At 37.7% G+C, this 17678-nt stretch overlaps 3 protein-coding genes across 3 annotated transcripts; 2 read left to right on the top strand and 1 right to left on the bottom strand.

Moving 5' to 3' along the window:
- Window positions 1-823: 823 nt before the first annotated feature.
- Window positions 824-1705, top strand: LOC107483965 (uncharacterized). Its single transcript, XM_016104578.1, has one exon. It carries the CDS (start codon window positions 824-826, stop codon window positions 1703-1705), a length of 882 nt encoding a protein of 293 aa, XP_015960064.1.
- A 7989-nt stretch (window positions 1706-9694) lies between these two features.
- On the bottom strand, window positions 9695-12694 carry LOC107483966 (protein FAR1-RELATED SEQUENCE 5-like). The gene is made up of 3 exons (XM_016104579.1): window positions 10355-12694; window positions 10170-10250; window positions 9695-9886 (listed from the first exon to the last, which is right to left on the bottom strand). Exons 1-3 carry the CDS (start codon window positions 12692-12694, stop codon window positions 9695-9697), a joined length of 2613 nt encoding a protein of 870 aa, XP_015960065.1.
- A 3063-nt stretch (window positions 12695-15757) lies between these two features.
- Window positions 15758-17424, top strand: LOC107483967 (uncharacterized). Its single transcript, XM_016104581.1, has 4 exons — window positions 15758-15986; window positions 16130-16348; window positions 16442-17128; window positions 17207-17424. Exons 1-4 carry the CDS (start codon window positions 15758-15760, stop codon window positions 17422-17424), a joined length of 1353 nt encoding a protein of 450 aa, XP_015960067.1.
- Window positions 17425-17678: the final 254 nt, after the last annotated feature.

The raw sequence follows: 17678 nt of genomic DNA, 5'->3' as shown, positions 1-17678 counted from the left end.
AAGACCTAATGACTAACTCGTACACATTGAACCGTAAGACCTAACGACCATACCGCGAACCCTAAAGCGTACACGTTGAACCGTAAACCGCCATACAATATACCATTAGCACGAAACCATTAAATCTAACGCCTACTCACTAAACCCCTTCATCAATAAACCGTGCGAATTGAGCCGGAAACCGGCAATCAGTAAACAATATACACGAAGCCGTTTACTAAAAGGCCTAGCGATTAAACCGTGAACCCTAAACCGTAAATATTTAACTTTATCTCTAAAATTTCTGTTTTATTAGTTTTAATTAAAAATATTGTTTCCCACTTTTTATATATTATTTTTATTTTGGTATATAACTATTAATTTTATTAGAGAATTAATTAGTAACATCTATTCAGTTATGTAAATTAAAATGATAATGTAGTATACAAAAATTGTTACTGCCTATGCTATATAACCTGTTATGATTCATAGCATATGGCGATGTTTACGCAAATAAATTTCAATTTCGCCATACTAGATAAAGTTATGACATTTTCTTTTTCAAGATGAAAGTATAAACCGAACCTAGTGGTATCAATAAAATCATATACATGTAGGTGACTACAATGTAATTAAGGCCATTAAATAATATTCCAATTAGGTAGGTGATGGTTAGTCTAGGACTACGAGTAAGAAGATGGTGCAATAAAGTGGAGACCATGCTGCATGACTACAAGAAGGAGGAAATGAGTTGGTGGTCTAAGCATCAAAAACTACAACTACAAACTATATGCTTACAAATTCTAACCCATACAACATGAATACTAGAAGGAAACCCTCAACCATGGCAATCGAATGTTTGGAAATGTTCCATGGAATCGATCGAACTGCATTCAGGATGCTGACGCAAGTCCTTCACCGTGAAGTTAAACAGTCCCTGATGGTCATGGCATTTCTACTGTCACTGGAGACAATGGGACTGAATGGTATTGTGCAAACAGCCATAAAAAAAGAAGGCTGGTTTATGAACAGTCTTGCCGATGAATGTGTCATCTGTTTGCAATGCCTAGTATCTCATGAGTTCTCTGGGTTTGTGGAGAAGTCCAGAAAACTCGAAACCCTCGGACACGTGCTGAAAACTGAGCTCACGTTATATCAGGTTCATAGGATGAGATCCGTCCTCCTAACTCTAATTCCCGATACCCTATCAACCATTTGCGCTAGAATTATGGGCGACATAACGATGGATGCGGTGTGGTTGGAGTACCAGAGGACTCCTAAAGAACTACTGGGTTTCAACACACTTGACCAGTGCATATCAGTTGCACAAGAGGCATTGAGTAGACATAACAATGGCCTAGGATTGCATATGCAACAAGGAGGAAGGCAAACTGATCAAGATAAGGGAAAGCAGAAGTACGTATGCAAGGAGCTGGATGACGCGGAACGTCCAAAGACACTGACCGTATGCTTCGGTCGAGAGTCCGTGCCCACTGCAGAGGGCATTGCTGAGTTTTTCTGCAACATGTTTGGTCATGTGGTTCAAAGGGTGACAGTCATGCCTCGGAGGGACAAGGACTCGGGTGATTTTGCTTTCGTTCTTTTCAACGATGCATCAATCCCCCGCATTATAATGGGGGACAAAAATGTGGTTCATCATACGATACAAGGCATGAAATGCTGGATCAGATGGTGGACAGGAACACATTATCGCTGTGTGAATTAGTCATATAATTTACGATAAAGGTTAGTTTCTTTTTTTTTTTCAAAATAATGTAGTTCAAACAGAATCTTTACTTGTTAAGGGAGATGAAATATTCGTTGTAGGCTCATTTTTAATATCCAAGTTAGATTATCTTTCCATGTTAGTTGATTCTGTTTATAGAACCTTGATCAATCCGGTTCCTTATTCGGCTGTAGTCAGGAAGTTTAAATTGGAAATAACAAACCATACGACCATTAATTAAGTTAATGTCGTTTAGAGTCCTTCACCATGTACCTCCCAAACACAAGATATTTTTATGTACTAGGACTTACTGGGACTAACGTCTGAGACATAGCAGGAATATTTTTACAACTATATTACTTGAAGTTCACCCTTTTTAGTTGGTCATTTTAGATTCGGACTGGTGTATGTGGCAGACAATTTGTGTTTAAGTTTTAATTTTATTCGTGGGCCCTAAAGGTGTATTTACGAAAAAAATATCTTTTTTAAAATGTCACTAATTATACATTATGACCAAAAATTCTAAATGACATTTAACATGGCCCGTGAGAATGTACGTGTTTTGGAAATATAGTACGTTTCTTTTTATTCCTTGACTTCTTTTGAAAACCCAAAACAGGGAGAGTGCTGCAACTTATAAATAACAAAGTTTAAAGAATCAAATAAACCCAGCATTCTTGAGGGAATACATTATTGTTACAATTATTTTGTTATGACCACAAACAGATGTTAAACAAGCAGAATACTTAAAACTCTAACAGTTAACCGGAAATTTTTTTCATCTTTAATGCTTAAAATAATCCATTGTTTTCCCACATACTAATGTTGTCATATATGATACGTGTGTATAGGATCATTTGCATTCAGTAGCATTGGATTTGCATGCTATAGCAGTCAATATCTGGTCGATACACTAATGATAACCAAACATAGACGCAATAAAATAGAAACCAACATAAGCACCATAAATACAAACCATAGTATATCAAAGCTGATCACCAAATGTCACACACATTACATCACATACAAAATAACACATTAAGGATAACATTTTGATTAATTACACTACACAAGAAAGTTTATATGGTCTCCATAAATCTGTTAATTTGACCCCTGGTTGACAGACGATTCTGGAGAGGTCTGGGGTCGGTGTCGCTTACTAGGACCTGCCTCAGCCCCCCCACCATGTTGCCTCTTGTTTACACTGTAGTTGAGTCGAAAAAACTTAGGCAGAAAACATGAAAACATGAGAAATTAAACAACAAAATAATGGTCCATTGTTACTCACCCTGACTGCTGAGTATCAAAATTTTGCTGTTGTTGAATCCGGCGGTGATTCCTCAGGAACATCTCCGTCTGGTAGACTCTAAGTTGGGCTTCTTTGTTGAAGTAAGCCCCGCACACCGAAGCTAAGCGTTGAACGATATACTCAGGCAAAACCTTTGCCGCATACAGTTCATCAACAACACACGGAGGTTCATCTTTCCGGTTAATGTCCCGGACGAGCATGTAGAATACTCTCCAGCTGACGTACCTAAGCTCCACACTCAGCAAAGAACTTCTTCTGTACATGCGCCGTATCTTTCCTAAATCATCTCCCTTTATCCAGAACCTGTTACCTTCTTGCTTGGGTGTGATGTGGAAGCAATTGTCTTGAGTGTCAACCAAATAAAGATCAGTGGTACTGTACCACTTGAAGAGATTCACAATATTAGGTGGGAATTCAATATCATCCTGTGGCAGAACAAGACAAAACCATGGTAAGTTAATCTTGCAAACATTTTTTAACATCTGGTAATAACAACAAAAGAATGCGAAATTGTGGATATACGTACATCTGTTGCAAATAGCCCAAACACATAGAACTGGTTGTACGATTGTTGAATGTTCCTTAATGCATTAACATACCTAAACCAACATGTAGAAACAACATCGAATAAATAAAACATAGTGGCCAGAAACCATGAAAAAAGGGAGTAGCCAAACATTTTGTCACTCTTTATTTAATTAATCAATACATTCAGTTATTTCAATATGTTCCATTTTATTATTTACAGATACGGCTGCTATCAAACGAGGTGGCAAAAATTAAAGAAGATGGTTACCGGAAATCGCCCTCCATTATAGATTAATTACTTAGACGATTACTGTGGTTGAAGGGAGGGAGTTGCCAACGAAGTTTTCAGACGAACAATAGTTGCTTTATCAACGTAACTTTTTTCCTTCTTCAGTTGCTTTGCTATGTGACTATGTTAGTTGAGAATTTATTAATCCTTTTAATGTAAAATTAATCCAAACGTCGAGTCAGTGGTAGAGTGTACTTATTATTAGCCAAGTCTATGTTATCCGAAATTTTGGAAAACGTAACATAAAATTGATTAGCAAAATGTTTTGGAAATGTGTCGTTTTTAAATGTGCAAATATTTTTTTTAATTTATGAAGTTTAATAAGTTTCGTAGAAGAATCTAGATATAAACGATAATTGTTACGAAATAGTTAGTCACAGGCATGTTAAAAAAGAAAAAAAAAAGAAACCCAATAATCAGGTTATATAAAAAATTGAATTTAATTTTAAAAAGTTTAAAACGTTTGTTTCGACTTTCTAGCGGTTTTGATTTAATCTAGCACTAATTTCGGTAGTATCAATTGTTGAAGAATTTATTTTTCAAAGGAAATAGTAGTAGTTACGTATAAACCGACTTATTGAATTAATGCGGTTAATAGCAATCAATTAATAATTGATTTTTTCCTAGGAATTTTTTTTTTTTGGAGTTAAACTAAATTTAATTTAGTATTTCGTTGTAAACGAACTTCGAAGGAGAGGGATTTACGGGGAGTTATTGGGATAGAACAGAATATTTGTTGGAGATTATCGAAAACCACAACGTTTAAGTAGCTGAATAAATTACTCACTAAATTTTTTTGTAAAAACGCCGCGTTTTTAACCCCTCATTTTTTACTTTATATATTCCTTTGAGTCACAAGCGTGCAAGATAAGTATCCTTCTGTAATCACTATTCACCTTCCATCTTCCTTTAACAAAAAAACCCTTAAAGCAACCCCAGCATAACACAGAATACACTGGTGTAGGCATCGACTCCAACAGCTTCGTCTCGGAGAAAATGTCAAACAAGGTGAAACTCTATAATAACTCTTATCCTGATAGTGGTCTTTAGTTTATCATCATCTGCATTTAGTGTCAATGTACTAAAAATGCAATCGTATTAAAATCAAATTAAGATGGTTAGAGCATTTATTAAATGATTGGGGGAATGATTTGGGTTTCTTATTTGATCGTCTGAAAAGGATTCTATGCATTTAGGTTTGATTAAGATTGTTCTGCTAAAGATTCAATAGATCACGACAGTAAATGATTATAACAAAATATAGTTGCACTGTGTGTGGAAAAATTGAACCACTTAGTTTCGATATTCAAAAACATGCATGTCTGTTGATTTTTAATCAGAAGCTTCTGCTGTATGGGTTTTTTAAAATGAACGCTGACCTTTTTGTTTCCGAACTTGGCATCTGTGTGACACTTGCCATAGATGACGACTTCGAAGGACAAGGGTAAGAGAGTCCAAGAGATTGATAATGGTACGACACAAAGCTACAAGATGAGGTTTCTGAAGCCAATAATAAGGCCTTCAATGTTCAAACTGGTAAGTAACACCCGTTTCCACGACACCTGTTAATTTTAGATTTTTTGCAATGCTATCCATGTTTTGACAGAACTTCACGAATTTGTAACAGTCATTACCTATAACTCCCGCTGAGCTACCAAACCGTACCCCCTACCTGGACCTGGTTGTTCCTGACGGAAGGAATAACCCCTGTAGGTGCTTCTGGACACAGCTCCAAAGTGGCAAAATTGCATTGACTCGAGGCTGGGAGGAGTTCTATCAGATGTACAAGATCAATCTGGACTCCATGCTATATTTCACACACAAAGGAAACTCCACTTTCCAAGTGAGGATTTTTGATTTCGGTGGTATTGAGAACTCGTACCAAACACGTGATCCTGAAGAACCACCATATATAAGGACTGGTAATTATGAAATTGCAAAGTGTATCAACATCCCTCCTTCAGCCAGTGCTAGAGCGGTTGCCGCAAAGGTCAAAAGCAAGTGGCCTTTCTTTGTGATGGACCTAACTGCTCGCATGATGTCGTCGCGATTATTGGTAAGCTAACTAGTTGTTAAGACAGTTTGGTTGGAATGATGTTTTACTGAAGTAAGCGTTAAAGTAGATAATGCTAACTGAAATTTCTTGTGCTATAAACAGCCGAACGTCCCTCATCTCAGTCACTTCACTGGTCAGAGACACCCTCTCATCCTCACACACGGCCACATTCAGGTCGAAGCTACATATACAAGGTATAGTGGAAAAAGGGATGGAAGCTTCGGCGTCATTTCTGGAGGATGGGAGAACTTTGCTTCATTGTGCAACTTCAAGCCAGGTGGCGTGGGTGTCTTCGAGGTGATATCAACGGAGCCAGTGACGATCATCCAGGTCAGATGCAGATAGGATGCAGAAGGATGAGTGACTGAAGGAGCTTAGCCCCTGTGTTTGACCTCAGTGTCAAAATATATCATGATACGACTTTTGCATTAGGTTTAGAAAGTATTATATGTGTTTTGTTTGTTGAACAGTTATGATGACTTTTTTTTTTGGTGTTATGAAATTGAAAACAACTTTTCGGTAGTATCCCTAAAACAGAATCGCATTCGCAAATGTTATACTTTTCTGCTCGTTTTTTTAATTAAGTTTTCTATTTTAACTTCATTGGACAGAAATTAGTTTTCCAAGTACAAAAGGCAGAGTTTCCTTAACTTTTTTAACTATGATGTATAGACAGAATAAATGTTTGATGGCCTTTACAAAATTTTAAAAAAATCTGGCCCAATAGGCATGGAAGAAAACAAAACCTCGTATATTTTTAATGAAAAATGTTTTCTTTTTTTGACACATGAACAGAATAGTAAAAACTTTTTTCGGCCCAATCAACGAGTAAAATAGCCCAACCGTAGTTTATTTTAATGATACAAGGGTGGGTAATTTATTGTTGTTGGGCTTGGATCTCAGTTGGGTCACTGGTCTAGAGTGGAGTGTCTGCCCTTTTTTTTATTAGTTTGCAGGTCCAGCGCATAGATAAGAAGAGGTGGATCTGGAAGAGAAGAACGAGAACCACAAATCGCCGATCCTAATGAGATAAGACTTTATCCACATCCAATATCACTCTATCCAACACCAAGCGAGGGTTCTACAAATGGGCAGATTGTCTTCAACCCCATCAACGCTCGTTCGGTTTAGGTTGTCCCTAATTTCACAAATCGTCACAATTAGCGGTAGTATCATGGATGCCCTGAATCGACTCACAGGATGGGTTGTTTCTCGCTAAATCAAAATGGCTCTTTCGTCGATACAAAGGTAGGTTCTTCTTGATTTATGGAATAATTTGTGAAGTCATTATATTAGGTTGTATACTTGGAGATGATTTTGTTGGAACACGGTTGTTAACGTATATAATTGATTTGATGAATGACTTATCGAGTGTTTTATACCTGATGTGTCTGTCTGGGATTTCAGATTGTGTTCGGGAAGCAGTGTTCTTTCAAAGTGTTGCTGGGTGGACATTTGTGTTCCAAGATGCACATTGGTTGATGAAATTGACAGCAATGGGGTTGCCGTCGCCGTTCAGATGCTGGAAACTGCAGTAACATGTGAAGCCACTCAATAGCCGAACCCAAAGCAGCCAACAAATCTGACTATGAAGGTAAGACAATTGCGTGATGGTTGTGATGTGAATAAAATTTTAAGGGTTACTTGGTTAGGCTCTTTTAAGACAATGTTGTCGGAGTCAATATTGTCGGAGATACCAGCGGGTGACGGAAAAAAGTAAATGACTTAGAAAAAATATAGATGCTCGTGTATGTTTGAATGAAAGTTGGTATGGAGTTGTTGGTTTCTTAGCGCTAAGGCTTGGGTATTTTGTTGTTTTTTTGTACACTGGTAAATCCATGATGAATTCCTTATGACACTTCTGAGTGAATAGATGATTGAATTTTCGAGGTTGATCGGTTTCCATCACGAGCACCGGATGTGGGAAATGATTTTCCGTATCACTTCCTGCTGGTCGTTATGAAAACATTTCAAAGTTGACTACTCAAACTTTGATTCGCTCAAAGTGGATCACAAATAATTCGTATAAGGATTTAACATGTACTTGAAAACCACAAAATATCCATGTTTTAGTTCTAAGAACTCAGGAAGTGCATACCAACCTTCATTTAACCATATACTATCATCTACATTCCTCCGTCTGACTTTCATTCCGTCACCAGTTGGTAGCTCCGACAAAATTGGAGTTTGATAGTCATTCCCACTTGGTTTTGTCTCGAGTAATTCATAATTTTCATACGTAGCGGAACTCTGTATATGTTTCACGAACAGTTGTACTTACGACCGCGGTACCTTTTCCACATACTTATGCACGGAAGAAAAAAGCAAAATATTAACTAACCATATCTCTTTTCAATGCACGACGAGGATGCGCGAAGGGAACAGATGACGTTGCTTCTCCCCCAAGAGATCAGGAAGATGGTGAAAATGAGAAGTACCATTCCCAAACCAACTTAGGCACTTGAGCTGCGGGACCCATTCATTTTCCAACGGAAGAAATCCGTCTATAGGTAAAAAAAAAGATGCTTCTTGTTGTAATTTAGAGTACAAGTGTCTCGGATGGTCTTTGGGCGCATGCAGTAGACCTATTAAAATAATCTGATTAATTTATGGTTGGTCCATGTGATGTATTTCTTTGAATTTATATACTTATATTTAACATAGGCTGTTGTTGTGTATGTAGGTGGAACACTGGGAAAGGAAATTGATGAAGAACCTAGAACCCAAAGGCTAAAGGGTAACTAGCAGTTTCGTGGATCCTTTTTTTATTCTTCTTGTTGAATTAATTGTGTTTTTTTATTCATCTTATGTGTATAGTTGTCGTGATGAGTTATCTTAATATCAGGTCCTAATACTAAACAATGTTACGGATGCAGGATGACTACATTCTGGAAATATTCAAGCTCTCAATGCCAGGAAGGAAAACCCTGACTGTCAAAGTAAAATCATGCCGTAGTCAAGTAGCTGAGAACATAGAAATCTTCGTTATTGTACAACTTAAAGGAAATGTCGGCAGTGTTTCAAACATTTATTGTTTCTAGTGTTAAATTCAGTCAGTATGTTAGACTCTAACAACCTCAAAATGTTATTGAACCTAACAATCGAAACTATGATATGAGCCAACAAAAATGTGTTTCTGTTTACGAATTATCTGCTTCATATATCGATATATATTTCAAACTGCTTTCGTACGAAGTGTGCCATTTTCCCTAAAATAAAATTTTCAATGAATACAGGAAATCCATAATAACAAAGCAGATTCACAAACTCAACGTTACCAAAGAGATTCGTAACCGTCTAAGAACAATTCAACCTTGGTGACTACAACCCACTCAATCAAATATTTTGGTTGGTAAATCAAATGCAATTACAAAGGAAAAAAATTCATTTAACACAGCTCTGTTTTTTCAACTCTATTGCATAACCACAATGGTAGGAAATCCTTACTCCAAATGCAACCAAAATAAACTTCAACTAAAATACAGCAATGTAAGCAAAACACATGCATATTGATTATTGTCATCATAATGGACTAAGTAGGGAAAAAAATCAATTTACACAAATCTAATTGATCAACTGAATTGCATAATCACAATGGTTGCAAATCGTTACCCAAAAGTCAACCGCAATTTACTGCAACAAGAACACAGCAATGTTCATACTTAACGTAAATAACTACAACTAAAAAACTCCTCAATACCAAGCAGTGACTAATACATTGCGGTCAGTAAATCAGGATAGATCATGCTTTTAGAACCAATTATACTGGCATTGCACTAAATTCAGAAGACTAATTCCTTGAAATGGTCAAAGTGTCCTGTGCATCGACGCGAACAATGCCATGTACGATCCTTGTTTGTTGCCACATGCCAGTGACGATGTTAACGGATCTCGGACATCGATCTGCACATGTCGTGTGTCACATTTATCATCAACGACATCATTAACGCAATCATAGTTCTTGAATGAATGTCTCTTGTCCTGCTGTGACTCCTTCACCTGCTGATAACATCATAATCCCCAATCAGAAACTATAATCATGCATAAAACCATAATGCTCATTCATCGCAAAGTGGTTAAGAGGAGTTTTACGCATCACACCTGTGTTAACGAGTAGAGATTTTTATTGAAAACACCATTCGTGGACGCGATGTCAATGGATTCGCTGCTTTCATGGAGGCTCCGCTGTTTTATATTTTTTTTTTTACAACAAGTCCGAGATCATCATTAATTTACCCGGTTCATGACACGGAAATTAGATGTTTATATTCAAAAAAATTACCTCTACAAAAGTGTTGTCTTTACGCTTCCGGTTCCTCATACCCGTCGCCGTAAACTTCCTTGTTCCACCCTTTTTAAAAGGCTGCCCAAACAGAGGAACATTCACATAGTTTAATGGTTCTTAAAGGGACACACACCGAACAAGATTTTCACAGCAGGAGCCTATTTCGAATAAACAGATCGTACCTTGGTATTAGGTCCTGAGTGGTGTTCGGACTTAATTGAGAACGACCTTGAAGAATTAGCAAACCTTTGTGGACTAAAACCTGAGTCCTTGGCTGATGCATTGCCGTATGATCGATCGCGAGGGCTGCCTTCCACACTATGCTGCATCAGATCTGGACAACGCTTGTAGTAATGATCGTACTTGTGGCAATTAGAGCATGCTCTCTTCTTCCTCCAAGAAGACCTCTTGGAAGGGGCTCCTTTGCTTTTGACAACGAATGGATCGTTGATGCCTTCCACGTTAACATTAGGAGTTGACTTGCCTTGTTTGCGTGACTGCAGGCGGATAACTAAATTGACAAGTTCAGACTGGACTTCATCAAAGTCTGCAAGATCCTTGCAAGCAATATCACACAGCTTGTTGCAATTCGATGCCAACGCTCCAACTTGAAACTTTAAGACCCTTTCGATGTCATCATTCACAGGCATATCTGTGCTAATAAATTCGTTCTTTGCATTCTTTGTCCACCTTTTGTAGATCAACAACTCTGGAAACTCAAGTATGTTTTCGAACTTCATGGCACAGAAGATATGACTACAGGGAATACCACGTGATTCAAACAGCTTGCACGAGCATGAGAACAGATTCTTACCTCTATCGACTTCCACCCGGCGATCTTTGGCCGGGTCTCCCAGAGCAGTCACACTGAACTCTACCTTGTCCAAGGTTGTGCTTAGTACCGTTATATTCAAAGCCCCTGCCCTCTGAATCTCATTACGAATTTCCTTGAAAATGTTTTGCGTGAAATAACAGGATGCAGATCTTTCATATACCTCCAATGAGGTAATCATCACAGGCTCTGAGCACTGAGACTTAAAGTCAGCTATTAATTCATTGTTTCTATACTCTTTTAAGGCCCTATCCAGGTTATGCATGAATTCAATGAGGGTGTTCTTGCGATTAACATAAAATCTGATGAGAGAATTTATACCTTCACACTGTGATGTCGTCCTTATGTAACCGAAAAACTTATCCCGGAGGAAACAATGGGACCACATCTCACGGGTTTCGTACGTCTTCTCCATCCAGGTACTGCCAACAAGGTTGTGCTTATCCAAAATGGCTGTCCATCTCCGATCAAAGTCTCTCTGGTCGTTGTTGTCGTATATAAGACCCTTAAAATCGCGTAGGAAATTAGGATTCTTTATATTTTCACATGCATTTCTCTGTAGATGCCAGCCGCATAACCGATGGGTCGCATCAGGCAGAACATTCTTGATTGCATCTCGCATGGCAAGGTCTCCGTCAGTTATTACTGCTTTTGGACTTTTCCCACCCATCGCTTCAACAAAGGTTTCCAACAACCACTTATACGTCTCTGTGGTTTCGTCGGAAAGTAGGCCGGAGCCGAAGATAACAGTCTGCCCGTGATGATTGCATCCAGAGAAAATGACCAGAGGCTTGTTGTATTTATTCTTCTTGTAGGTTGAATCAAAGGCAACAATATCTCCAAAGCAGTGATAGTCGATAATCGACTGCCCATCTGCCCAAAAAATATGCTCCAGCCTTTTGTCACTAGTGAACGTATACTTTCCAAAGAACAGCGGATCGTTGTTTGACTTGCCAATCAAATAGTTTATTGCCGCATTGGCATCCCCATTTTTAACTTTTGCCCGACGATAGCGATCGATGTGGTTGTACAAATCTTTCCGTGTGAAGCCAGCATGACGATATCCACCCTTCTGGAATGCAATATACCCCATAATATGGCAGCTCTTGACACCAAAATTATGAAGATTTTCCACTTGGACTCTATCACTCACAGTGAGGCGACGATTGGCCGGTACCAGATGCACAAATTGGGGTGGCGTCAGATCGTGGTTGTGAGATTCAACAAAACATGATACCTTCCATCTACCGCAGCCGTAGTCAAGCTTTACCCTAAGCCGAGCTGGACACTTGGTTCGCGTTAGCGACCTTGCCTCCCTTGATCTATCATCCATATCAAGATACCTCATATTTCTCCAGCCCTCTTTGTTGCAAACAAGTTGCCTGCTAATAATTCGACCTTGATTATCCCTAACCACGTCGTCCTTCCTCATTACAAATCCATGCCAACAAGAATAAGCGTTATAAAACTGGCAGGCCTCATCCTCCGTCCTAAACTCCAGGTTCCAAATATCCTCCACCATTAGATCTGCTATTCTTTTTACCCCACAAACTTCTTCACTCTTGCTAGTAGAATCCAGCGAATCCACATCGTCGTCTTCAGCATTGTCTTCTGCATTCGGTTGATAATCGAAATCATCACCCAAATCATTATCAGAATCATTCTTCACATCATCCTCGTTAATGGACATAATTTAACCCCTGCCATAATTTTACCCAAAAATATCAATAGACGGAGCCAATGGCAACAACGAAGGGAAGCTAAAATAAGATGCATGTAAAATTAAATGAACCAAATCCAATTAAACTAACCCAACTGTTTTGGACCCCAGTATTAGGTTTTAATTTCAATTCCCCAAACCTAGCCACAGCGAAGAACTTGACAATGTTGCTTTATTTGCAAAATCCATAATAGCAATCCAATACCGTAAACAGAGAACCGTTGAAAAGGCATAGACTATCATCAAAATTAAACTAATCTGGATTAATAAATAAACTTACTCGGACATACCTTGATGAGAACCAGAGGTTGAGCTTCAACGGATAAAAATTGCACTGTCGGAGTCGGAGGGAGGTGACCTTTACCTAATCCGACGCACCTAATTCGAAGGCAGCCAAAAATGAATGTTGTTAAAGCAGCTTCCAGCAGCCACAACTTCGGATCTAGCAGAAGTTCTGCTACAAAATTCTCCTCAGTTTAGCGTTCGCCATCTCCTCAGTTGACGTCGATGCCTAGCCGACGGAACCAGAGTACCAGTTCCGGCTCCTGTTACTCGAAGGAGATCAATATTGCTAAATGGACGCTGGGTGGATTCCTCTCTGGTGTAACACTCAACGATTGCGAAAAAACCAAACAGGGTTGGATAGTGGGTTGTTGGAAAATATTGCTCTCTGGAGGGTACTTTTTTAAAATGAAAAATAAGTGATATAGTAGAAATTATAATTGCAAATGTTCCCCAATACACCATACAATATGTATATACTCTAATTAATGAAGTATCTATTATGGTATATGTTCATTAAAAGCTTTTGCTATAACCAATGAATGCATTAAAGGAAGGTTGAAAATTTTTTTGATCAATGGCTGAGATGAAGACACATGTGCAAGGGTAACTTACCCACAAAATTGCCATGGGTTTGGAAGAAATCACCATATTTTATATGTAGAATTAAAAAAATATAGAAAAAATTCATTTAAAGACGAAAAATTATATTTTACTTTTAAAAATAAAAATTTAAAATTTAAAAAATCTAAATTCGTAAAAGTTCATTGAAAAGATATTTATTATACTGTAAGAAAACTAACTTGAAGAAATCAGTAGTGGCCTGGTGGGGCAGCAGGAGAGAAAGATTTTTTTTTTTACTAGTTGAATGTCTTGTAGAGTAGAGGATGAAAGTGGATAGTAAAGGAGTGACCGAATTTAAAAAATAATTTAGAGTAAAAAAATTAAATCAAAATTTTATAAAGATTTAATAATTAATTTATTTTATTATAATTTTTAATATATAAAATAACCAATTTCATTTAAATCGTCTATTCATTTTCTTTAATGATTAGGATAAAAAATTTTATTTAGACCACCAAAATTTCAAATATATTTTCCTCAAAAATTCTCCCAAGATCAGAGTAATATCATTTTAAGCTAGTACGGAAGAATCTCTTGCAAAATATGTTGGCCGTTGATTATTTTATCTAGTATATATATATTAAAAAAAGTTTATTCAATGCATGTGATTTTTTAGTTCATTCTTTGCATCAAATTCTCTGTTTATGTTTACGAGAAAAAGCAAAATGTTTATTCCATGATAAGGTTTGCATCTGATTCTAGTTCTAATTTTTGTTTCGTTGAGTGACCAATCTATGTTATCTTGATTCCTTCTCTTTTGTTCAAAGCCAATACCTCACCCCGCTTTTTTCCCTTCTCTCTTTTTTACGTAAGAGCAATGCTAGGGTCAGTAACATTTGTGATTGATAGCCATTAACTAGTTATCAATGATGATTTGATAGTGTGAGATTGATGTAAAATTTTATTCAATGACTCACTTTTTTCTACTGGTTACATACTGGCCAAAATGCAATAAAATTACTAGTCTCCTAGACTTTTTCTTTCTGTAATTCTATTTCTCATATGGGAGCTTCACTAGATAGATATTTAATTTTATATCATCATATGTCAACGTGTATAGTCTTATTCTTAATATATATTTTTGAAATAAATTTAGATATAATATATATTATTATTTATTAAAACAAAAAATATTTTAATACTTGACATAATTAAAATAAGATATTGAAATAATTAAAAAATTATATTTTAATATCAATAAAATATTAAAATATCATTACGATTTATCTAAAAATTTTATATGTATGCATGTCTCAACGTGGCTCATTGTTTTTTTTTATGGAAAACATATTAGTGTAATGCATTGAAATGGACTAATGGACAAAATATTCACTACTATGGTGTCAGCACAAAACGCAACCTACATTTTACCTTTTCTTTTATTTTTTAAAATTTTTTTCTTCAGCATATTGAAACAAACGCAAGGTACATTTTGATTGTTGAAAGCTTTTTAATTTTTGTTATTTCATTGAAGCCCAAACGCAACCTGCGTTTAGTAATGGGCATTTTTTTGAGATAACAAAACGCAGGATGCGTTTTACTTTTTGCGCCAGCTTTATTTTTGGAAGACTCAAAATGCAGGTTGCGTTTTGAAAATGTCAGATTTTTTTTGGAAAACATAAAACGCAGGTTGCATTTTGTTTAAAAAATATATTTTATTCAAGAGGCCTGCTTATAAATACGAAGCAACACTCGTTCAAAATGTCTCATTCCACTTCTACTCCTCCTATGCTTCTTTGTTGCACATATCCAATAGTTCTAAATTTTGTTTGGCAGTTAGGTGTGTCAAAAAAGTCGGATTAGGTGAGGTTGAAGTTATGAAAAATATTACAAATTTGCGAGTGTGTTATAACGGTGAGGCTATACCAAACACACATGAAAGAGTGACTTTTGTTTATGATTGTCCGTTGTCATTTGCTATTCCATGTACCATGAGTTTTGTCGAGTTGCAAAATGGGCTTTGTAGTAACATTCAAAGCCACATTTTGAAAAGGGTGAGCAACCTGTTATACAGAAATCATGTGCAAGTATCTGGTGGGCTGATACAGTTTCAAATAATGTCCATCACTGATGATGGCAGTATGCAGCAGATGTTGTATTTATCAACAAACCTAATTTCACGTGCCGATGATAGAGCTGTATGTTGAGTTTACACAGCAGTTAGGGCTGGGCGCGGTCGGCGAGGAGGTCAATGTTGATGAGCTCGGGGATATAGATTGGGAAGAAGATAATAATGACAGTGAAGAGGAGTTCGAAGCCAACTATGAAGTTGATGGCGAAAATGATGACGGAGACTTGGCAGGCAATTCGGCGATGCAAAATGAAGCAGATGTGATTGTAAGCCAGTACCCGTTTGGTGCTTCGTCTTTTATGCGGACTCTAGATCTCGAAACCATGCATGCCCTGGAATTTCCTGAGTATGCGAATACATTAACTCAAGTTTCCTATAATGTTTATTTTATTTGCCTTATTTAACTGATGATGGTGCACATGTCATAGGTGAAGGCAACGCTCCGGCGGAAGATGGCAAGTTTAGTGTCGGAATGGAATTTGGTTCGAGAGAGTCGGTGATATCTGCAATCAAAAGCTACACTATCTCTAGAGGAGTTGATTACACTGTGTATGAGTCTGAGCTGCGGACATTCTATGCGAAATGCAAGGGTTATGGTGAAGGGTGCGATTGGCTTATTCGAGCTAGCTTGATTAGAAAGAAAGCATGTTGGGATATCAGGAGATATAATGGCATGCACACGTGCACCATGGGCACGATTTCATAAGATCATGCGAAGTTGGACTCGAACACAATTGCAGATGCCATTAGGCCGTTGGTCGAAGCAGACTCCTCGATAAAGGTGAAGTCTGTTATTACAGAAGTTCAATCCAGGTTCAACTACACTGTGAGTTACTGCAAGGCTTGGTTGGCAAAGCAGAAAGTTATCGCAAAAGTTTTTGGTGAGTGGGAAGTTTCTTACCAAACTCTGTCAGTATGGTTGAAAGCAATGACTATGAAGATGTCGAGGTCTTGTGTTCAAATAAAAACGCTCTTCGTTTACCATGACAGTGAGGAGGTTCAAGGTGTAAGAGTTCTACACCGTATTTTTTGGAGTTTCTATCCATGTATTGTAACGGTCAAACACTGCAAGCCACTGGTACAGGTTGATGGCACACATCTGTACCGAAAATATAAAGGTGCACTTCTGGTTGCGGTTGCACAAGATGGAAACCAAAACATTGTGCCTATTGCATTTGTGATAATCGAGGGCGAGACGGCAGACGCATGGGAGTTTTTTCTAACCAATTTGCGGAGATATGTTGTTACCGTTGATGGTGTGGGTATTATTTCTGACTGCCATATCTCCATCGATGCTGCAATAGCTCGCAGTAAGGATGCATGGTCACCACCAAGAGCATGGCACATGTACTGCATCAGACACATTAGGTCCAACTTCTTAAGGAGGTTCAAGGCTCCGTATTTGCATAAACTCGCGGTGAACACAGGTATTTCATTTCGCTGTTATGCTTCTATTCATAATAATTTTGTGACATCTGCTTACGATTAAAAGAATTATTGAGCAGGCTATTCTAGGACGGAACAAGAGTACAACAAAAATTACCAGAGGCTTAAAAAGAGGGGTGAGGCGTATACTCAATGTTGCGATGACATCAGTGTTGAGAGATGGGTGTTGGCATTCGATGGGGGGTCATCGTTGGGGACATATGACGACAAACTTGGTAGAGTACATAAATTATGTCCTAAAGGGTGCACGCAACCTTCCTGTAACTGCCATTGTTAGGTCTACTTTCTATCGGATGAATGAATTGTTTACTCAGAAGAGCGCCGAAGCTCATGAGGTGTCTGCAACGGATTCACGTATTCAAAATTTGCACGAAGAGAGTTGAAGAAAGCTTTCGACATGCAAGAAACATTGTGGTCAACTAGTTCGACAGGCGGAATGAGATATTTGAGATTCGCGAAATGCAAGATGGTTCCATTTACACTGTTAACCTTGTGCAATGACACTGCGACTGTGGCCATTTCCAAGTCGAG

This window comes from Arachis duranensis, chromosome 4 (genome assembly GCF_000817695.3).
Source record: "Arachis duranensis cultivar V14167 chromosome 4, aradu.V14167.gnm2.J7QH, whole genome shotgun sequence".
Taxonomy (NCBI): Eukaryota; Viridiplantae; Streptophyta; class Magnoliopsida; order Fabales; family Fabaceae; genus Arachis; species Arachis duranensis.
This window is presented reverse-complemented; position numbering and strand designations above follow the sequence as displayed.

Coding starts and splice junctions, on each gene's coding strand:
- LOC107483967 (XM_016104581.1), top strand. CDS start 15,758: ATGATAGAGCTGTATGTTGAGTTTACACAGCAGTTAGGGCTGGGCGCG. Junction 15,987..16,129: donor TGTAAGCCAGTACCCGTTTG/GTGCTTCGTCTT, acceptor CACATGTCATAG/GTGAAGGCAACGCTCCGGCG. Junction 17,129..17,206: donor TAAACTCGCGGTGAACACAG/GTATTTCATTTC, acceptor ATTATTGAGCAG/GCTATTCTAGGACGGAACAA.
- LOC107483965 (XM_016104578.1), top strand. CDS start 824: ATGGCAATCGAATGTTTGGAAATGTTCCATGGAATCGATCGAACTGCA.
- LOC107483966 (XM_016104579.1), bottom strand. CDS start 12,694: ATGTCCATTAACGAGGATGATGTGAAGAATGATTCTGATAATGATTTG. Junction 10,251..10,354: donor ACTCAGGACCTAATACCAAG/GTACGATCTGTT, acceptor CTGTTTGGGCAG/CCTTTTAAAAAGGGTGGAAC. Junction 9,887..10,169: donor AAGACAACACTTTTGTAGAG/GTAATTTTTTTG, acceptor TGTTATCAGCAG/GTGAAGGAGTCACAGCAGGA.